Genomic DNA, 24,265 nt, shown 5'->3' with positions numbered 1-24,265 from the left:
AGTTATCTTTCACCATAAAATTTAGGTGTGGGATTAGTGATATAGTTTCTCACTATTTTATGAATCTCATAATTTTAACATTATAAATACTTTCTTAGACATTCAGGAAAGAACTCCATAAGCACCCCAAGTTACGTTTGCACAAGAAAAATCCTTAAAAATCAGTGGGGATTATATAGAAGACAGCATAACTTTCTAGTGATCAACTTTCACAAGGAAAACTGCATGAATAAGGAATGCAGAGGCATTCTTACTTATATTTCTGTCGCTATCACTATATTTTGTTCTACTTGCATCTTATGGCCCACAAAAACATAAAACATGTAAAACCTATACAATCATTTAAAAGGTAACACAGAAGCATTTTATTTCTGTAGATTTGAAACACAGGAGTCTGAGGAATGGTAATTACCAGCCTTTTGAACACATTACATTGTGTGATGAGACAAGTAGAGCATAATACATCTTTGACAAATACCCACGGTGCACAAGCAGCATACTGCCAAGCAAAATCTAATCTAATTGTACTAAGAGAAGATAGTACCAAGTTGGCTGATAACTGAGAAGTACCACATGACTGCAGATCTCTTTTCCTGTGACATTTTGAAGGGATCTGGGAGACTGGTTTAAAAAAAAAGCAACATTAGGAAAAGCCATCAAACACTTTACAAATCTCTGTGCCTGGATAAAATGAAGGACAGGGATAATGAAGCTTCATTTGCACATTTACAAAATGTGAATATTCTTCTCTTCATCCTTTTTTTCCCCTAGTGTATTCTGATAATACTGACTGGTTAACTCCAGTTTATCATGATTTTCTGGACTGTTCTCTCATCATTCTAATCTTAGCACTTTGGGTTATTCTATTGGCTAGATTTTGTTCAAACCATCTAATGGCACAGTGAGGTTTAAAGCATTTACAGAAAGTTACAGTACAAAACAAGAAGATATTACAGCAAAATTAGGGTTTCACCATAAATAAAGGCCATACTATATTTATAGACGTGTTCCTATTTTCACATAAGTCACTTAACACTGAACATTATATTTTAACCCTACAACCCCCAATTCCCCAAAAGCATTGTACAATAAACTTGTCAAGATATCCAGGAAATAACCATCAGTACCTACTGGGCTCTCAGCAGCCAATGCTAATCTGGTGGAGCAGCACACATCAACAGTTTGAGAAGAACAGTATCACTATAACACACTGAATGAGACTGACTATTACATGAAGGACTGAAAGGAAATCTTGGCATTTACTCATTTACAAAATTGCAATTCAGTCTTGATGTGAATGACTTTTGGAATAGCAGAAGTCTTGAAATTATAGCCATGCTGCCATCCATGGAGTACATTCTTTTGAAAGAAAGAAACCACACTACTTTACTGCCCACTGATTCCATGCCTAGAACCGCGGAAATAACTAAAAAGAATGAAATAAGATAACCACCATGTTTTCATTGGCTATTGCTGTCTGGGGAGTCACCATGCATTGGCTCCATTGTTGTCTCTCATGTTTACATGTTTTTCCCCCTTTTTTAAAGCTTTAGGCCAAATGTCCTACCACACACATATTTGAGGAGTACGCACATTTACATTTCCATTATCCTCTCCATGAGTCAAAAAAACAAGATAAACTTTCTTAAGTTAGTGATGAAAACTTCTCAATGGGGATTATGCTGCAGCAGGGAAAATTATGAAGATCTAAGTGATAATGAAGAATTTGAATGTTTTCATATAAGAAAAGCTTAAGGAGTCAGAATTCCTCAGAAAGTTTTTCCTTTAAATCACCATATGTTAGAGAATATGTTACAGACTTGCTTCTCTGACAACAGTTCAGCTGATCTCTCAGATGAACATTCAGATGGCACATAACTGACTGCTTCTCATTCAATGAGTGCCAGGGATATGTGTAAGTGATAACCAGGTGCTTGGTGCTTTCACTTTGTAAAATACCAGTTAAAAAAAGAATAAATACACAGAATTACAAAAATTAAGAAAACATGTTCTCTTGAATAAATAGATTCTGTCACACAGTGAAGAAAAACGACAATATTGCTTTGTGTTGACAATCAGCCATTAATTTTAGCACCTAATTAAACACAGTTCCTTAGATTCTTGCGACTTTGAGGCAGTTGAAACAATGATCATCAACTTTTGCCTAAGGAAGAGCTATACCTTAAAATGTTTTAAAAGAACTAGTGATATAATTTATATTAGGACAGGAGATGCAATAATAAACATTAGATTAATTTTTGGGGAAATTTGCTATTTTTTTCCCTAGGCTGTAACTTGTTCCTGCAAATTCTTCAAACACATTTTCTGATAAAATTTCTGTTAAAAAATATAATGGGCATAAAAAATTAAACTGCAATTTTAAAGCATCTCTAGTTTAAAACAATAACAATGTCAAAAGAATATAAGCAGCTCATTTCAGGCAAAGTTGTAATTTGGATGTATGGAAGAACTAAACAGATCTTTCACATATCTAAAGAACTCTCATATAATTCATAAAAAGAACACAACTGATTCATAAAAGGTATCCTTCATGTATATTTGAATTTTAACAGCCTAGGGTTTGGTAGATGTGACTAACTTCTCTCTTCAGATTTTCTTTCAACTGTGGTAGAAGTATGGAAAATTGTACGAATGATTCATTTGTTGTTTAATGTCCAACAAGAACCATAAAGGAAAACAGTAATTTTCTTTGAAAAAGCATATAATGCCCTGCCTAGTATCTTGGAAAACTCTTCTCTATACCCTGTCCTCAATAGAAATGATTGTGCTATTATCCAATCTTTGCAAGAGAGAGAATAAGAGTGAGAGTCAGAGAGAGAGAGAGAGAGAGAGAGAGAGAGAGAGAGAGAGAGAGAGAGAGAGAGAGAGAGAGAGAGAGAGAGAGAGAGAGAGAGAGAGAGAGAGAGAGAGAGAAAGAAAATGTGTGTTGCGGGGGGTAGTACTTTTAATCAGGTTCTTTGAATATTCTTTTACAACCTGTTAATTAACTGACAGACCTCACATCTCCCCCTGTCAGGGGTCCTCAAAATCAAGAGAGATGTGCAATGCATATCTTATAAATCTGGCACACAGAATCCACATCTGAAAGCTGTTAGGGGAAAAATGATGACTATATGCAAAAAAAGAGGGTTTATCTCTAGAAAGTTCTGTCATCCTCAGTACCAAGTTACTCTTCTTGTAGTTAGGAAATGCATTTAGAGATGAATAATAACCTCTTGAGACCAAGAGGTGATAATTTAGTCCATTATTTACAGAACAGCCTAGATGGCCATGAATATGTGATAATTACTATTAACAGACATTGAATGGAGACCCTATGGCCTATAAAAGAATTGATTGTACCCTCTTAAGTTCCTAATTCATTGACTAGAAAGTGCTTAACAATCACTTGTGCTCATGGATGTCTGGATACCCTAAACAAGAGATTTTCAACTACTCAGCAGCATGAGATCTCCAGGAATGCTGCCATTTTTCTTGTACTATGGAAACGTAATTTAGTCTAGTTTACATTCTATTGCTAAGACTATTGTTGTACCCCTAATGTCTTAGCAGGAGATCAGGTCTCTGAAGAAATAAAATCTATGCTTGATAGCTAATCAGCTAATCTTCCTACTAAGCTAATCTTGTTATTTCAGAATTGTAAATTTAATTAAATGTATAGAGCAGCCATAGAATCAAAGCAATGATTACACCTGCTGGAAAGCACATCCATGGAACTCCATGTATTTTTCAAGCAGCTTTAGCCTCCCAAATCACCTTCCTTGTTACAGAGAAGGAAAACAGCACAAGTCAGGAAACCAAAGAGGTGACAGCTATCAATAGCAATACAGAATAACTGCCTCCCTTTCTAGTGGTCAGAAGAACCTGTAGTTTTCCAATGACTGTAAACCACCATTCACAATGATACCAATAATGAGGTTTCTTTTTTTTGAATTAGGAATGGTGGACAAATCTTCGAATGGTCATTTTGTAAGATCTGAGTGGGTACATGGAAGGTCAGCCTAGACCAGAACACATTCTTCCTTGAATTCTGATAACTGGCCACAGGTTAGTATAAAAAGGCAGGAAAATTGCTAACTGCTCATCAAAATTTGTTTATGTAGACTGAATAATCACTGGATTGTAATGACCTGAAAGAAATGACAGATAAGCACCTACTAGGGATAGTGACAGCCTGGAGGAAGATTCCTTGTCCTTCTCTGTGCAACTGTTTCAACCAAGCATTTCTAAAATTTTGTACCCTAAAGTACTAGTACCGATGAGCAACATACACTTATTTTATTTATTCATTTACCCAGGTGATTCTGATCAGGAGCTCCATGTACCATTTGAAAAGTTTAATCTTTAAAGACTTACATATGTAGTTAGAGAAAGGTTAAAAAAATCAACCAACTAGCTGTAATTAACTAGCTTATGTGCTTTTTGAGTTTTTGTTCTCTTTTTTCAAGATTATAAATGAATCATAAAATGAAAATAGTTAATTTACATAATTTCTGATATTCTTTTGGACCTAGGCACAAAACAAAATGCTGTAGATATTTACATACTAAAAATAAACGCTTACAAATGCTCTACTGAATCTAGATTAATTTCTGAGAATGGCTTATACAAGCCAGTCGAGACTCTTATAATGTGGACAGGAGAGATACTTTGAAAAACACATTCATGTTCCCAGCCCTTCAGAGCCAGACAGTGTGGCCACTGTCCAAATATGTGATCTGTGTCCAAACACAAAGATTAAGGCTCTCTGTTTGAAATAATGAGTTCCCGGCTAATTAAAAAGAATTCTATAAGTACCATAACATTCTTAAAATACTGAAAAAATTCTGAATCTTCTTAAAATACTGAAAAAAGTTCTTGACTAGAAAAATAAAATAAAGCATCTGAAACTGAATTCAAGTACTTTTGTTGTAGGCCACTAGTGGAGTGCCAACCTAAGAAGTGACAAAACTCTGAAGAGACTCACAGAAGGTCTCCAATCCTATTCGTAGGCTGGAGTTGGAATCCTCAGCTGCTGAATAAGCAGCTTTCTGAAGAACAGCAAAGATTGGGATGGCAAACACATTAGCCAAGTTCCCCACCATCCCAACAGGTCCATGTTGGAGTATAAATCCTGAACCTTGGAGGAGAAAATCCTTGGGGTGAGTTGTTCAGTTTGAAGGTGAGAAGGAAAACAGCCACTCATTTAAAATTTTTCAGCAGGCAGCAAAATACAATGAACAACTGGCTCTTCTGAAAGGCAGTATTTTAGGCAAGTGATGTACATTATAGTGAATATGGTTCATTTTAAAATATTGGACATCCTTGGGAACCACCAACATTTTTATCTTCACTGTGAGAGGAAATGAACCATTTTAGGGAGGGGGATGAAATGTTTGTTTATTATTATTATTATATATGTGTGAGTGCATATCTGTGGGTACCTTATTGCTTGGGAAGGTTGGAAAATGGTCACTGCCCCTCCATTGTTTTCAATTCTCTAAAGCAATGCACAATTTGTAATTTATTATGAACTTCTGTTTTTCTTCAGATAGAGAAACATGTCCAAACTACTGACAGTATAATGTTAAAAAAAGTCTTGGCATTAAAGTCTGGTGATATCTTTGCTGTGTTGTAAATCTCCAATACTTTCATAGTCATTTTCTTTTGGAAAAGTGATGTGGTTACCATTAGCCACTGAGATGGTCTTTTCTTCATCTTTGATCAATGACTGGATCGCTTCATAATCAGGCTCTGGCTCCCCATTTGAATTGACTACTGGTGGAGGCATGGTGATGTTTGGGTTTTTCTCAAAGTCCCGTACTGTAGCATAGAGATCATTACCAGAAGATGGAGATCTCTTTGGAGCTACATCTTGAATACAGGAGTATGTGGATTCTGGCACTTTAAGAGTCTGTCCTGGCTTACTTACAGATGAGTACATTGCAGAAATCTAGAAAAGAAATCATTAGTTGAATCATCAACTGTTTTTGTATGTCTCTCCTTCCAGTCCCCCCTCATGGTCCCTTTAAGTGAATTGTTGGATACCTGACGTGTATGGGTGCTTAAGCACAACTTGGGTGCAGTGGACAGAGCTCTGGGCCTGGAGTCAGAAAAGCCCAAGTTCAAATATAGCCTCAGAAACTTACTGTGTGATTGTGGGCAAGCCACTTAACTTGTTTGCCTCAGTTTCCTCAACTGTAAAATGGGGATAATAATAGCATCTATCTCAAGGGGAGATTGTGAGAATCAAATGAGATAATAATTGTAAGGTGCTTAGCACAGTGCTCGGCACATCGTGAGTGTGATACAAATGTTAGCTTTGATTATTATTATTATTTACATATTTTGAAGATATGCTTCTTCTATTGGGTCTATTTTTTTTTTCATTTTGGTTTGTCCTTAATTTTGCTAACAAAGGAATAAAGTAGCTCATGTGATTCCTGAAGAGGGAGGGAAGGAGGGAAGGAATAAGCCTTTATTAATCACCTACTATGTGCCAGGCCCTGTGCTAAAATGCTTTATAAATATCTCATTTAATCTTCACAACAAGCTATTGATGACGGCATAAGATTAAAACTCCCTAGCCTGGCATTTAAAGCCATCCATACAACCTATCTTTCAATGACCTTCTATTATTATTTCCTATTACTCCTTTTCTCTTCTGTTCCAGTCAAACTAGCCTGCTAGGTGTTCCCCACAGAAAATATCCCGTTTGGAGGAAGTTAGATGGCACAGTGGATAGAGCACTGGCCCTGGAATCAGGAGGACCTGAGTTCAAATCTGGCCTCAGACACTTGACACTTACCAGCTGTGTGACCCTGGGCAAGTCACTTAACCCCATCGCCTAGACAAAAAAAAAAAAAAAGAAAAAAGAAAATATCCCATTTCCTATCTTTGTGCCTTTGCAAAGATGGTCTTGACAAGTCCAATCCCTATTCACCCAATCCTGGAGACCCATCAAGGCTCAATTCAGGTGCCACCTTTTCTAATCCCTGATGTTAGTGTTTGCTCCATCTTAAAATGACTTTATATTACGTTGTGTTAATAAGCTGTATCCATCCCTTCTTCCTAGCAAGAATGTAAGCCCCTCGGAGGTAGGGAATGCTTAATTTTTGTTTTGTGTCCTCAGTACCTAGCACATAATAGAAAACCATAACTAGAACACTTCTGACTGTATTGTTACCTCTACTGCACTCCTATTGTACTATTCAACTATTTTAAAGGCCTTGTGGAAGTGTTTCTGGGGTTGGGGCTTATACTGAAAATTAAAGCCAGACATGTCTGACATCCTATTGTTAACTGAATAACAGAACGAGTGTGAGTGTGTAGGTATGCACACATCCATGATGTAGGGAAAAAGAACACTGAACTGTGATCAAGAGCAGGATTACAGCCCCAGCTTGGCCACTAAAGAGCTATGTGACCTTTACTTCTCCTGGCCTCAGTTTTCAGGTCTGTAAAGTGAGTGGATTACTATAGTATATAATTGAAGGTTCCTATGATCCCACATAACGCATGTACTTTTGATATTGCTATGACTCTAGGTCTAGGGAACAGCGGTTAATGTTTCAATGAGTTCTAAAGCCATTTTCAAAACTGTTACCAAACTGACTTGAAGACTGGCCCATCCCAATTGAGAACCTAAAATGCAGAAGCTAATGTAGTAATGGTAGCTGTCCTTAATAAAATACTTTAATACTTTATAACTGTTTTATGGAATATTAAGTCATTTTATATTTCTGAAATTATATTTCTAGCCCCTTGTGAGTTTGGCACAATGGGTATTTCTATCTTCATTTTACAGATGTAGAAACTGAGCCTCTGAGTGATTTGCCTGTGGTCATGTGGCTAGCGAGTGAACAGAGAGCACTTGAACCCAGGTCTTTGTAACTCCACATCCAGCGCTTCCATGTGTCATATATTTGGTATAAAGTGATACATAATTATTTCTACTGTAGGCAAAAATGTTAAACAATGATAGAAAAGCATTTTCTTGGAAAGATAATTGTTGGAATAAGTAGAAAATATATTTTGGGCAATTAAAGCAGGCAAGCCCTGCCTCAGAAAGAGGTCATGTCCCCAAACTTCATTTTTAAGTCAGCTGTTTGAAATTCAGAATGCATTTTCCCATAGACAGAATGTCATAAATGGTGAATATTGGGTTCCTGGCTCAACCCACAAGATTCTATTTAACCCATAATGAATGGGAAGTAGCAGGATAAAGCACTATATCAAATGTCAAAGTGTTTTGACTGTATTATGGACTAAATAGAATTTGGTGGGCTAACCTGGGGGTTTTTATGACTTTGTTAAGGAGAAAATGTAAAATGGACAAGAATACTTCTCCTGTCCCCACTATCATGGCTGTCAAAAGAAGGGAATTTAGAGGCACTGGAAATTTGCGCTGCTGGTCTGCCTAGGATGTAGCAATAAGGGCAGAGAATGGTTCTTATGATACCTCTTGTTCGCTGTGGCTTTATATGAAATCTAAGTTTAGTGCAGTGGGATTCTTTTCAATTTTTTTTTGGGGGGAGGGGTAGTGGTGGTGGTGTTAGGAACCATAATTATATTGGTGTAGTATATATGGGATGCATGCATGTATATATGTACGAGATGTTAATGGTCCAAGTGTCTATAGAATCATAAAATCACAGAATGTTAGAGCTGGAAAGGACTTTGGAAATCATGTAGCCCAACTTCAGGCCCAGAGAGATAAAATGATTTTCCCTAGTTCACACAGCAAAAATATACCAGAGAAGAGCCTGAAATCCAGATTCCAGGCTCCCTTTCTCATGCCTGTTCTATTTTACCATAGTGAGAAATCCTCTCTTATTTAGACATCATTCCATTAAAAAAAAATAAGGTTTTTACATGCATGTAGACAGTTATTTTCACAAAAGAAAAAAAATCTAAATATTTATGGACAATATAGTTTATCAATTTTTCCAGCAGGAAAATAATTAACTAACTAAATTACAGGTTTCCTTAAGTTAACAGGGGGATTTATACTGTGAGGGATACTGTAACATTAGATCATTGATCTAACAGATTTGGAATTGGAAGAGACCTTAGAAGCTGTCTAGGTCAACCTCCCAATCTTACAGATAAGCAAACTGAGGCCCAGAGATGTTAAGTGAATTAGGATCAGACACGCAGAAAGTAGCAGAGCTGGGATTTGAACCCAGTTTCTTTGTCTTCAAATCAATCACCCTTTCCACTCCAATATACTTCCTCCCACAATTATTTGTAAGAGGTCTAAAATCATAACAATATCTGCTTACAAATATGTAGTGATTTATGATTACCAAATGTTTCAAATCTTGTTACAGCCTCATAATACTGTGAGGCAGGCACTGAGTTAATGCTGCTTTATATAGAAGATGAAATTAAGGTTTAAAGAGATTAAGTGATATCCAAGGCCACAGAGCTGGTAATGGCAGGACCCAGGCCAATAGCTCACAAGTCTGGTGTTCTTTTCACTACTTTATTCTTTATGACGACAGACTGCCAATGTCCAGAATGAGAAAATGCTTCTAAAATTGATTACTTCAGGTATGGGACCTAACTAAAAAAGTCCATCTTTAAACAAGTAAACCTATTTAACAAATACAATTTCTTCTTCCAGTACATTTAAAAAAGTAATATGGTATAGAAACCTTCTACATATCTATATGGAGATACATGCATATTACATATACATACATACATACACACATACATGCACACACACATTTGTGTTGTTGTTGTTCAGTCATTCATTTCTATCGTTTATATCTGACTCTTTGTAACCCTGTGGACCATACTGTCCACGGAATTTTGTTGGCAAAGATACTAGAGTGGTTTTCCATTTCCTTCTCCAGGGGATTAAGGTAAACAGAGGTTAAGTGACTTGCCGAGGGTCACACAGCTAGTAAGTGTCTGAGGCTAGATTTGAACTCAGGTCTTCCTGACTCCAGAACCAATGCTCTATCCACTGAATCACCTGTTTGCCTCCATCTAGGTATGTATATATACACAAATTGTATATTATGTCTAATATATATGCATATATCATATTACATCTATACATGTGATAGATGTATTTTATATCTATAGATATGTGTCTATAAAACATATGCATACATTATGTGAGTGTGTGTATGGTGTATGTGTGTATATATCTAGACATCTATATATTTATATTCTGTGACTGGCTTGGAGAGATATAGAAGCCTATGTTGCTGAGGGAACTTCCCTGAGATTCATTTATATGTAAATGCATCTTGATTATTGTATTATGTGTGGCTCTGGGCCTTCAGAAACCTGACCCATGTTTGAAATATCTGATTGCCCCTATCTCTTTTTGTGTCTCCTTTTTGATGTAGAGGATCTGTGATAATGAGTAAATAAGAAAGCATTAGAAAAACCAAGAGATATTCATCAACAGTAATAAAATGCTTATTTGAAAACTGCCCAAGACAGTGTAATCTTTACAGAGAATCATTACAGGTAAATTATATGTAGCTACATCTATGGAGCTTTAACTAGACTTGGGATTTAATGGTGGTTACAACACTATATGACTTGGGCAAGACATTTCACTTCTCTGTGCTCTGTTTCTTCATTTGTAAAATTATGGCATTACTCTAAATGATCTCTAGGACAGCTAGGTGGTGCAGTAGATAGAGTGTCAGGCCTGGAATCAGAAGACCTGAGTTCAAATCTGACCTCAGACACTTACTAGCTGTGTGACCCTGGGCAAGTTACTTAACCCTGTTTACCTCAGTTTCCACATCTGTAAAATGAGCTGGAGAAGGAAATAGCAAACTATTTCAGTATCTTTGCCAACAAAACTCCCAATGGGGTCAGGAAGGATCAGACACGGCTGATATAACTGAACAACAAAACAGCATCATCTAAATGATCTTTACAGTTTCAGTTCTAAAAATCTTATGATTCTAAGAAAACCAAGCATAACAGTATTATTAAGTTATAGACAAGAAAGAGCAAACAATATCCACTATTGCGTATCTTATGCCATTCTGGAAAGCAGCTAGGTGGCACAGAGTGCTGGGCCAGGAGTCAAGAAGGTGAGTTCAAATTCAGCCTCAGACACTTATTTAGCTCTGTAATTACAGGCAAGTCATTTAACCTCTCTTTGCCTCAGTTTTCCAACTGTGAAATGGGATAAAAATGGTGCCTACCCCTCCCCCCCAGGTTGTTTTGAGGATCAAATGTGATTATAATTGCAAAGAAATTAGCACTGTGCCTGGCACATTATAAGCACTATGTAAATGTTAGCTATTATAATAATAATTATTATTATTATTCTGTGTTAGTTCCTTTTAATTTGATTTCAAAAGTCGTATGCTATACAGTTTAAAGAATTATCTGTCTGTCTCTGGCACTCTTAGAAAGATATACATATCCAGGAAATTCCCTATGGTAATAGCAAGCTGCCATCCAACGAAATATAGTCAATCACATCCTTAGAATTGTCTACCATGAATATCAACAGTAACTTAATTTCCTTTGGTAACAAGGGAATAGAAGCTCTGTACTGATTAAAAATTGCTTCAGGTATTATGAGTCATGGTTGGACGGAAGTCAAAATATCCTTGATTACCTGGCATTCTTTTTTGACATAGTAATTCATCCATTTCAAAAAAATCTAGAAAAGAAATGAGCATGTTTTTCTGACAGATGCTCAGCTTCCCAACTGCCAAGGGATATTTTCTTCCCCTCCACATATCTCACATACTGTGGATAAAATTTCCAGCTGGTCTAAGAGCCTTCTTAATGTGGGCTTGCTATTTGTTTATTGGTCATTGGCATAAGCACAGTTAATTTCTATCGGCAGTGTTGCCTCTATACTCCTTGTCTACCCAGTGTATAAGCGTCAGAGAAATCTGGGAATGCACCTATAAAATTCATAACTATATGTGTGACCTGGCAATTCTTTTTATGTCTCTGGGGTCTGTTGCTTCATCTGTAAAATGCAGGGCCTGTATCAGATGAACTCTAATGGCCCTTACATTCCCCAAATCCTATGATTTGATATCATTTTCTCCACCTCTAACCCCACCCCCACAAAAAAAATTAACACGGCATATCTGTAGAATATTTTGCTCTTAAAATAACAACTGAAATTTATATATCCCTGATATATAAAATGATATCTATATCTTAAAGTTGGCAAATGCTTTACATTTACTATGTTTTTCTGAAGGGTAAGAATTATAATGTAATAATATCTTTGGGAATCTTGGAAGAAAGTGCTACTACTTACAAGGTATTTTCTTTACAACAACCCTGTGATTTGGGTAGTGCAAGTAGTAGTATTCTCATTTTACAGATGAAAATATAGAGTTCATCTGAACTGCTAGACAACAGTTCATCTGACAAATGCATGGAGGTTTTATTGGTCTACAAGCTCTGTATAACTTAAGATTGTGACAGGTTAGCAAAAAGAAAAAAAAAGAAGCATAGTGTCCAGGAACATGGAGGTAAAAAGTAATATGGCCACCACATTTTAGGAAGGTCACTGTTAAATGAGAAAGCAGCCAGAAGAGAAGATGGTTCAAGACCTATGAGGATCAACTGAAGAAACAGGAGATATTTAACTTGGAGAAAAGAAAATTTAGTGGGGCATGATAACTGCCCTCATGTATTTGAATGACAGTCGTATGTTCTGTCTGGCCCTAAAGGGGAGAATGAGCAACAATGGGAAGGAAGTTGCAGAGAAGCAAAATTAGGCTTAATGTAAAGAAAAAACCTTCTAACAGTCAGAATGATCAAAAAGTGCAAGCGGCAGCCTTCAGAGGGAGTGGATTTCTCCTCACTGGACATTCTGGAGTGAAGTCTGGATGACCACTTTTGGGGTTTGGCTTAGAGGGGAATACTGGCAGGTATGGGTGAGACTGGATATATGAGATTCTGCAATTATGTCATACATCAAAAAATTTTTTTAGATGAATTCATGGGTTAGATGCATGACGGGTTGTTGAGTGAAACGAGGAAGCCAATGGAGTATTCTAAGCTTTAAGAAAATCATTTTGGCAGCTAAGATCATCAGATCTCTATGGATGCTCTTTAGAGCACCTGCTGGTTCTTCTGCCTTTCTTGGACAAAGGGATCTGGATCAGGTTTTCTAGCATGTCAAACTTCCACTGGCACAGGTTGGGTCCAAATGTCATTGGCTTAGCCAAGCCAGGAGGAAAGCATTTTGCTTGCCTGTTAGAACACATTTTATAGGGAGAAATCTCCAATATACTTCCTTCCCCCTCCTTTCCTTTCATTTGTTGCCTGAGTTCATTTTAGCCACGTTTCTGATAAGTACATTCCTTGTTATATTATGAGTTACTATTTAGCTTTATATCTTTATTTTTTTCTCTATAGTCAACTTTCCTAATGCTTTGTCATAATGACAATATGATTTTGATGTCTAAGTGAGATTGCTCCTGCTTTAATCTAAATCCATATTTTTTGGTTTAGTTTTTCCACTTTCCAGGAGAAAAATGTTTCTGTGTTCTCATTAGAAAACAAAATACACACAAAGAGGATCATTGTTGTTAACTTCTGACCTGTCCCTTTTTTCTATGTAATTTTGAGATTTCAGTGACAATAATCGGACATAATCCAATAAGCATCCAAAAATGCTAACATTATTTCTTGGTTTAACATCTGCCTCCCAATAACACCTAAGCACACACAATGCAGCAATGGAAAACAGGAGAAAGCTGTGCTCATAATGTGCTCAACAGGGAGCATTAGTTTGGATTTTTGTAATAATGATATTTTATATTTCTTTAGTGTTTTAATATTTGTAAAGCACTTTATTTTTTATAAATCAAATTTGATCTTTTTTAACAATCCCCTAAGAAAACTGAGGCTCTGAGATGTTAAGTGACTTTCTTATGGTTATTTAAGCCAGGGTCAAATCCAGGTCTTCCTGACTCCAAGGTCCAAGACTCTTTCTTGTTACACCTTCACCTAAAAGGCTTTTGACCAACCCTTGCTTGGTTGGGGCTATTGCAACATTCTGGGGAATTGATTACTGGTGGTTGGGGACAAAGCAGTCTCAGAAAAAACAACAAAAGCAATTATAAAAAGTTATAATGAGTGCTGAGTGACAAAAAGGAAATAAAAGCTGCAGCACCAAGATCTAAAAGGCTCAGGGGAGTGAGGGAGCCAGCTCCTTTACTTTTTCAGTCCTTTGCCAGTGGAAACCTCTCTCCCTGACCTCAATGACTCCTGCCCTGCACCTTCTGCAATGTAGACAATTCCATCCCCAGGTCTCTTCTCCTCTGGTTCATCTGGTGTTGTGTCACTGAGCATCAAGTGGGGAGTGGGAAGCAGCAGCTCTTACTGTCCTTCTACCACCTCCTCTCCCAAACTCAAGACTGCTAAGCCTGTTCTCTCTCCCTAGAAGCTGTGCCAATGACTGATTTGAAAGTGGAACTCAGTGAATGGAAGTAGGTCAAGGGCATATGTGGATAAAGGTTGCCAAAGATGTCTATAAAGTCTGGGTTACAGCAAGACCTCACTGTGATGAAGGTGCCTTTCTAGCCCTCTTGTTGTAATGCTATCAACTGAGGGGACAACACCCAGAGGAGAAAACCACGGCTGACACACAGTAGGTGCTTAATAAGTGCTTACTGACTGACTGACTACTCCTTGATGTGATCTGCAAGTTATTCATCCTTCTCATAAGCTTGGGTATTCCTCTAAGACATTCATTTATTCCTTTTCTTTACTCTCTCTGCATTCTCTTCCATGATGACTTCATCCACTCCCATGATTCAGTTATCACCTATATGTTTTATCATTTGCAAGAGGATTATACTTGTTTGTTGGACCCCAGATGGCAGAACTAAAAATGGTTAGAAGTTGCAAGGAAGGAAATTAAGTTTTGTTATAAAGAAAAATGTCCGAACAATTAGAGCTGCCTCTGGAGGTCATGAAGACCCTTTTCTTGGACATCTTCAAGGAAAAATTTGATGACCACTTTTAGGGTATGTTATAGAAGGGATGTTTGTTCTGGACCATCCCTACAGTCCCTTCTAACTCTGGGATTTAGTGATTCTGAGTCAGAGGATCAGGGTTTAAACCCTGACTCTGCTAATACCTAACACATCATTTAGTCTTTTGGGGCCTAAGTTTCATTGTCAGAAAAATGAGTGAAAAATCTTAGCGGTCACCTAGTCTTCCATGAAACAAATATGCTCTGTATAACATCAAAATATGCGGCCATGAAATTAATGATGACCTCTACTTTTCTCCCTGACCTCTTCCAGCCTATGCTTTAGAGCAGCGGTGTCAAACTCTGATGGAAATGGTCACTAAACTGTACATAAGGATCCGTGCAGGACACATATTGATGAAGAAAACCATATATTAACAGAGAAAACCATATATTAACATAATCTATGTTCTACTGCATTTTATTTATTTTGTTAAATATTTCCCAATTACATTTTAATCTGGTACTGACTTGCTGGGCCACAATGTGGGCAGTATGTTTGACACCTTGGCTATATTTTATATTTGATTCTATTGATCCTTTCCAATGCCTGCCTTCCAGGCTGATTCTTTTATGTCACTAACCCTGTTCCAGCTAGGAATCTGATCCCTATTTCCCTGATTCTTTCTTGTCTTGTCACTTGTCGGTCACTCTCGGTCATGGTAAGATGTTCAACCCCAAAGCCATCTTACTATTAACATCCTTAAGATGACATTTTGCCTATAGTAGATTAAAAAAAAAATGACAAGGCATGCACTTGGAGAGAGTAGGCACTTGTCTATCCCAGGGATTTATAATTAGTGAGGCTGTATTATGCTAATCTCTCATGGGGGTGTAGGGGAATATCTAGGGCTTTTAGTTGTTCAAAGCTTCAAACAGTGCCTGGCTCCTCTCAGTTATCTAACATGTTTGTGGAGTGAATGGTTGCAGAAACCTACCTCTTCTTCTGTAAGAGTTGGGTCTTCCTCTCGAGATCTGTAAGACAGCGAACTAAGTCTCTGTTAGAGAGAAAAGATACATATCAGCATGAAATACTGTGAAACCTACACTTCAGTCTTCCCTTTGCATAAGCAGCAGGATATCTTGCTCATAAAAATTCCTTTCACATTATTACAACAGCTTTTCAGATAAGCTACCATAAGGGCTTTGGGATTGGGTTTGATAACTTGATGCTGAGCAATAACTTCTAATATAAAGGGATGTAAAGAAATTGAGCACTTCAGTAACTATCTGGCCTCTTAATTAATCTGCTCAGGTGATAGCTAGCAAAATTTTGTTCATGCTTTTATATGATAATGAGCTAAAATAATCCAATAAATTAAAGAGGATATTGTTTCAATTACATCGTGGTAAGTGTTGCTGAAGGGAATAATCTTCTAAAAATGCAGTATTTCTTTAATAATCTTACAGAATTTGCATATCAGCTTCTACAATTCAGGAAAATTATTAAGCCATTTGGAATCTTTTCCTAAACCCATGGATACAGAAATCATCTTATCTGTGTCTGTGACCGCACTGTAAGGGACCACATGCTGACCTATTAGGAATCCTTGACTCATAAGTATGGTTGGACTGTTCTCGAAAGACAACCAGGCATCACAAGTCTCATCTGGAAGGACTGGATAGATAACTTCATTCCTTTATAGTGAAGACCAGAATACAGATGAAACCTGGGACAACTAGGTGGCACAATGGATAGAGTGCCAGGCCTGGAGCTAAGAAGACTCATCTTCCTGAGTTCAAATCTGGCCTTGGACACTTAACTAGCTGTGTTACCCTGGGCAAGTCACTTAACCCTGTTTGCCTCAGTTTCTCATCTGTAAAATGAGCTGGAGAAGGAAATGGCAAACCACTCTAGTATCTTTGCCCAGAAAACCCCAAATGGGATCACAAAGAGTTGGATATGACTGAAAAGACTGAACAATGATAAGGTAAGAGGAATGGGCCAGGTATTAAACAGAGGCTTTAAGTAAAACAAACATTAAAAAAAAGTAACAATTGTAACTAAAAGCAGAACTGTTTCTGTTTACAGGGTAGAAAACACTACTGGATTTTCCAGACTGTTTTTGTCTGATCTCTATCCATGTGTCTTACTGTAGAAGAGAATACCACTACATGACAGTTTTATTTTAATAATAGTTGACATTTATATTGCATATTTCAGTCTACAAAGTACTCTATAGATATTATATCAAATCATTCTCATGACAATCCCCTGTTTTATGTAGTACAAGTATTATTATCCTCATTTAGCTGATAAGGATATCGAGGCAGAGAGGATCAAAGACCATAAATATGAGATCAATCATGTAGGGGAAGACAAGAGATATTAGAGGATTCTGGGTTACAGGGGGCTGTTAGTGCTATAGGGACAATATCATCTTGGGCAAAGCAATAACTAAACCTGAGCCTCAGTTTTCTTACCTTTAAATGGGGTGAATAGTTTTCAATGCTACCTACCTTGGCAGGTTGTCTCAAGGCTAAATGAGAATGTATTAAAGGACATTGTTTGGTGCAATATTATCCAGCACGTGTATGTGTATGGACATACCAGGTTGATGTGAGGACAGAAGCAAAGCAAGAATGGGAGGTTCATATATTTCATGGGATTTTTGTCAAAGGACACCATCTAATGAATTTCATGAGGTTGGGGTAAAAATATCTAGATGAATAAATAGATGAAAGAAAAATGACTTTTATGTTATTTCAAGAAGTGACTAAAAAGCCACATACTTGTAACAAAAATTAGGGCCTGTCACAGTAGAGGACTTTTTGATTTGTACAGTTAAAATCAGTTATTTAATGAACTGCAGTTTGTATTGGCTAGAAAAATAAAATTTATCAGATAATGGCTGACAATGTATAGCACTTCATGATTTTCAAAAGATTTAGCCTAAAAATCAATGACTATTTTTGACTACAATGTGGGTACAGGGCTTCAGAACAGGTCAGGCCTGTGTTTCAATGCATTATGCATGTACTTAGAAATAAACATTGGGAAGATAGGATAAAGCTGTAGCTTGGAAAGACTTTGATTCTGAAGACATTTTAATTAGATGAACACCTTTTCTGTGGCACTTGGGGGACTGCATCTGTCATCATCTGATTAATTCTTCAGAGCCTTAACCATTTCTGTCAATTCACAGTCCCTGAAGACAGAGTTTCATATCATGTGTGTCTATTAGACAGATATGTGGAGAGTTAAACACAAAGGAATAAATTTCTTGGTACCAATGATTAGGAAAGATTTTTTTAAGCTTTCTTACAACAAGCAAGAAGACAGTGCACTTGAGTTTGTGTTTACACTTATGAGTATACTCGCTCTCCCTTCTTTCCTCTCTCCTGGAAAGGGCCAATTGTGATTACATGCTGTTTTTTCACTGCCTTTAAAGACACTATCCCTGGCTCTGGGATGTTCAACATTTTTATCAATAACTTGGACAAAGAGATGGTATGCTTGTAATATCTTCAAATGACATCAAATGGCAGAGGACAGGTGATGCACTGGATGCCTGGGTCAAAAGCCAAAAAGATCTCAACAGGAAGAATTATGGGGTGAATCAAATAAAATGAAATTTAAAATGAAAAAATATAAAGTTAAACACTTGGGTTAAAAAAATCTACTTTCACAAGTACAAGATGAGGTGCAGCAATTCTTTGGGAAAATATAATGGGAGGCTTTAGTACCTGGCCCAGTATGGTGCTTAATAAATATTGATTATTGTTTGATTTTAGGGGATTGCAAACTTAATATGAATCAAAGTAGCAGTAGGAACGTCATATAAGGTAATGCTGCCCTATACAACACAAAAAGAGGCACAATGGGCCTCTGTTCTTGTCGGACTGCCTCTGGAATCCACTGTCCATTTCTGGGCACCATATTTAAGACAGAGATAGACCAGCCGAGGCATGTTCAGAAGAGGGCAATAATGAATGACAGGACAGTGAGAGGGCTGGAGACTATACAAGGAATGGTTTTGAAGGAACTGGGGATGGTTAGCTTGGAGAAGAGAAGAATGAGGGCAGATAGGAGAGCCGTCTTTAAGAAAGTGAAGAGCTCTCATACTGAAGAGAGATTAGCCTTAATCTGTTTGTCCCTACTTTGCAGAACCAGGAGCAATGGGTGCAAATTGTAAAGAAGCCTTGTGGTAGGTTCTCTTTCACTGGAAGATTTCGAGAGACTGAATCACCAGCTGGTTGGTATGTTGTAGAAAGGATTATGGTTCAGGTACATCTTTCTTTTGAGTTCCTCTCAAACTCTTAAGATTCTGTGTATCATGGGAAGTTGTTTTTTTTTAATAATATTTTATTTTTTTCCCAATTGCGTGTAAAAATAATTTTTTAAACAATTTAAAAAAAAAATTTTGAGTTCCAAAGTCTCTCCCTCTCTTTCTCCTCCATGAGATGGTAAGCAATCTGGCAAAGGCTATATATGTGCAATCATGCAAAACACATCTCCATGTTAGTCATGTTGTAAAAACACAGGATCATCCCCTGCCCACCAAAAAAAGAAAAAAAAAGTGAAAAATAGTATGCTTCAATCTGCATTCAGTCTTCATCAGTCTTTCTCTAGAAGTGGATAGCATTTTTCATTAGGAGTCTTTTGGAATTGTCTTGCATCATTCTATTGCTGAGAAAAGCTAAGTTATTCACAGTTGATCATCATGCAATATTGCTGTTCCTGTGTACACTGTTCTCCTGGTTCTGATCACTTCACTTTGCATAAATTTATGTAAGTCTTGCCAGGTTTTCATGGAAAAAGTTCTTAATCTACATTTTGGGAAAATGTCTACGGCCCCCCAAATTTATTTAAATAAGTAAATAAATATGAATGTTACACATTTAAAATCCTAGTTCTACTTTGTTGCCTCATATCAACTTCGACATCATCCTAGGTTCTCAAAATCATGCCCTCTGACTGTAGGCGTCCTTTAGGCTCTTTCCTGAGCCCTCTTTTCTTATCCTTCTATGCTACTTCATTTGGCGATCTCATCGGCTTCCATGGATTGAATGATCATCTCCAGGCTGATGATTCTCAAATCTACCTTTCTTGGGCCAATCTCTTTGCTGACCTCCAATCTCACATCTCCAACTGCCTTTCAGACATCTGGATATCCAGTAGACATCTTAAACTTAGTATGTCCAAAACAGAACTTGTTATCTTTCACCCCAAACCCCCCTCTCTCTCCTCTCCCACCACCCCACCACTACCTTCCTTACTACTGTAGAGGGTAACACCCTCTTCCCAGTCTCTCAGGTTCACAATCTAGGCGTCATCCTGGACTCCTCACTATCAAACCCCTTTTCCCCATGCCCCATATCCAATCTGTTGTCAATTTCACCTTTGCAACATCTCTCAAATATACCCAGTTTTTTCTATGACACTGCCATGACTCTAGGACAGGCCCTCATCACCTCATACCTGGACTATTGCAAGAGCCTGCTGGTAAATCTACCTGTCTTGTCTTTCCCCACTCCAATCTGTTCTCCATTCAGCCACCAAAGTGATTTCACTAAAGTATAAGTCCAATTATATCATCCACCTCCCCACTCAATAAACTCCAGATGCTTTCTATAGCCTTCAGAAGCAAATACAAAATGTTCTATTTGGCATTCAAAGACCTTCATAACCTTGACCCTTCCTATTCTTCTTACTCCCCAATCTGTCCAATGACAGTGGTCCCTTAGCTGTTTCATGAATAAGATATTCCATCTCTTGACTTTGGGCATTTTCTCTGGCTGTCTCCCATGCCTGGAATGCCCATCTGCTCTGACTGCTGACCTTCCTGGCTTCCTTTACACCCCAACTAAAATCCTACTTCCTATAGGGAGCTTTCCCTAACTCCTCTATTTCCCTATTCCCTAACCCTTTCCTATTTATTCTGTATATAGCTTACTTTGTATATATTTATTTGTTTGCTGTCTTCCTCATTAGAGTAGAAGCTTCTTGAGGGGAGTGATGGATTTTCCGAATCTTTTTGGATCCCCAGTGCTTAGCATAGTGACTGACATAGCAGGCACCTAATAAATGTGTTTTGATTATTGATTAAATCAGTGGAGCATAAGCCTTGTTAAGTTCTACCATGTTAGAAAGGCTTTGAGTGTGACTTCAGTAATAGACCAAGTCTTTTTTCTGGGACCAGCCTCATTAATAATAATTAATAACAGGGAGAGGAGCTGCAGTAATAGACAGGCTGCTTGGTAATGATATTTTTTGGCCATAGCAACCCCTGAAACAAAGAAAAAGAATGGCCCAATCATATGTGTTCCATTACTTGTTCTGCACTAACACAGGCAAAGTTAACAGGAAAGAGAGTAGCAGGTGCTAAGAATCACACATTGATAGAATTTAATTTGACGGTTGGTACTCCAAATGTAAGATCCTTATCCAATGACCAAGAAGTGGGCATATTGTTAAAGCAGCTGTCATATCAATCTTGACATTCTTGCTGTAAACAAAGCCAGAAGAAAGGATGAAGTTGTAGGTAAATGGAAGTCTGGCTCACAGGTACTCCTTGGAGAAGCGAAGAAACGAATTGGCTAAATGGGATTTATTGTATGCCAACAGGCAGCAAGAAACATTATTTCATAGGATATTTAGCCATCGGGCATTGCCAGAGTGGAAAAATTCCACTGCGCCCTTCCCATCCCCCCAAAAAAAAAGGTAATTGAGAGAACATGAATAATTACTCAGCTATCTGCCTACTCTCCAATAAATACCATATCTTTCTGATGTAATAGATACACAAATCAAGAGCATCCTTGAAAAAGTATTAGTAGGGAACAAAAAGTCTTTTGTAGATGATATTCAATAATGGACCATATCATTACCATTTCAAAATTAACCAGAAAATAAAGAGGATTTAAGGATGCTTAAATCCTAAGCATCCTAGAATCCTAGGGTTCTTATTGATTTGGTAGAACAAAACTTACAGTCAGTTCTACAGCAAAATGTCTCTCACCCATACATCAAAATTACATAAGATTCCCTGGAAGTTATAACGAAAGAAATAACCCTGTTCAGTGATACCCTCATAATAAACATCAGGCAAGGCATGGAACATGAAGATGCTGGCCAAAGGTATTCATCACCGGAATGGAGAAGATCCAGCACAGAGTTCAGGTTGAGGAAGCATTTCTAGCGGATGGTGGGGTCCATCAGACATCTAATAACTAAAGTGTCACATATACTGTGTATCTTCTGGTACAGTATGATTTGTGGGGGGTAGGAGGACTGCTCCTCACTCCCACAGTCCATTGCCATTCCTCTTGCTAGTAAGCCGTTAACTTCTGGACCTGAAGTTCATGGAAACCTGGGGGCAGGCTGACCAGCAGCCTGAGGACATTGCCATCATTTACTACAGTATTTATGTATTTCTTAACCATTTAACATGTATAACATTGTGGTGTCATTTTTATTAGATTCCTACCTTTTTTTAAATGTGTCAATAGTGAAGTTTTTGAGTGTTGTACTCCTAACTCCATTTCCCTCATAAGCCCTGTGGTTTTATTGAGTGATTTTGCATAGCTCAATGATTTTTAGGAATGCATATCAAATTACAGCAGTACCACTCAGAGGAGGAAAGAATATGTGTGTGTATGTGTGTGCGTGTGTATTGCTAGAACATATGTAGCATTTAATTTTTTATATTAGAATTATTTAAAGTATGAATTGTTACACTGTGGCGATATTACACCTAGCTGCCCACTAATATTATATATTTCTACACAAAACTAACTTGGATTACAAGGTTTATTATTCTAATCTACATATATGAAGTGAAATTTAGGCTACTGTTTATTAGCAATTAGCCCATTAACCCTTTTACCTGTTAGACACTATCAGTAAAAAGCATTAGCTGCCTCAGGCAGGATGCTCTATTTATTAGGATTGTGGGGTTTTAGTATTGTTTTTGCTTTTTACCTTGGGGTGATATGAAGGGGTGGAAAACCAAACTCCATTATTTTTACATGGGAAGAAACTTTTTGCTTCAAAATTGATATTCATACTGTAATTTTTCCAAACAAGTAAACAAAGCAATTTTCCAGAGGGCCAAGCAAAGTGAGAGATAAAGGGCTTTGCTGGAACCTCATGCCTTCGTTTGGCTGCAGCCTGACTTTACCTCCCACCAATTCTTACCGTGGTAACTTCTGATGAGTGCCTTATATTAAAATAGGAAAAGATGGCGATGCCTTCATATTTTCACCCTGCTTTCTCCCTAAATGCAAAGTACTACACTTGGTTGAAAAAAAAATTCAGTTACAGAAGTAAAAGATGAGGATAAGGGGCTAGAAAGCAATTGATAATGGAAAAAGTTTTAGAACAGGAGCTGATACATGCTTATTGATTGACTGAGTCTTTAGTGAACTGCGAGCTCTATATAGGTAAGACCCAAGGCAAGACATTTAACTTACATAGGCTGAACGAAGTGAGACTATTTAGCTTGGAGAAGAAGAGTCTCTGAGGGACCAGTATGTGAACCGCTGTAAATCAGTCAATCAACTAACATTTATTAAGTGCCTCCTTGTGCTAAGTGGCCTGCTAGGAGGCTTATCTTCTGAGTTCAAATCCTGCCTCAGACACTGACTAGCTGTAACCCTGGCCAAGTCACTTAACCTTGTTTGCCTGAGTTTCCTTACCTGTAAAATGAGCTGGAGAAGGAAATGGCAAACCACTCCAGTATCTTTGCCAAGAAAACCCCAAATAGGATCATGACAAATTGGACATGACTGAAAAACAACTGGAATGTACTAGGCAATGTGCTAAGTTCTTGGGATGCAAAGAAAGGTAAAAACAAAACAAAAACAAAACAAAACAAAACAATCCCTGCTGTAAAGGATCTCACAGTCCAATGGAGGAGACAACATGCAAACAACTATGTACAAACTCTCTCTCATATATATTTATACACACACACACACACACACACATCTCACACACGGAAGATGAATTAGTCTCAGAGGGAAGGCACTAAAATTAAGGAAGACTGTGGAAGTCTTCTTGCAGAAGGTGAGACTTCAGCTGAGACGTGGAGGAAGCCAACAATGCTAGGAGTTGGTAATGAAGAGAGAGAGACAGTGCTCCAGAAATGGGGGACAACCAGAGAAAATTCTCTGAACTAGAAGATGGGAGTGTCATGTGCAAGGAACAGCAAGGAGGGCAGAGTACATGGAAGGAAATTAGGTGTCACATGGTAGAAGGAATAGAATTGGTCTGCTTGGCCTCACGGCAGAATTTATATTAAAGAATGGAAGCCCCTG

General features: G+C 37.6%; 1 protein-coding gene across 4 annotated transcripts in view; it reads right to left on the bottom strand.

Annotated features, from left to right (window-relative positions):
• Window positions 1–341: 341 nt before the first annotated feature.
• Window positions 342–24,265, bottom strand: part of PAG1 (phosphoprotein membrane anchor with glycosphingolipid microdomains 1) — a 222,047-nt gene continuing 198,123 nt past the window's right edge. For all 4 annotated transcript variants that reach the window (XM_078153352.1, XM_020976200.2, XM_078153353.1 and 1 more), the window contains 2 exons: window positions 15,943–16,002; window positions 342–5,953 (listed from right to left, as the gene is read on the bottom strand). In XM_078153352.1, coding sequence (XP_078009478.1) covers window positions 5,606–5,953; window positions 15,943–16,002 — 408 coding nt within the window. In that variant the 3' untranslated portion in view covers window positions 342–5,605. The remainder of the gene's footprint in view (window positions 5,954–15,942; window positions 16,003–24,265) is intronic.

This window comes from Phascolarctos cinereus, unplaced genomic scaffold (genome assembly GCF_003287225.1).
Source record: "Phascolarctos cinereus isolate Bilbo 61053 unplaced genomic scaffold, phaCin_HiC Scaffold_4;HRSCAF=312, whole genome shotgun sequence".
Lineage (NCBI taxonomy): Eukaryota > Metazoa > Chordata > Mammalia > Diprotodontia > Phascolarctidae > Phascolarctos > Phascolarctos cinereus.
Note: the sequence above shows the minus strand (reverse complement) of the source record. Positions and strands in the feature narration are given on the sequence as shown.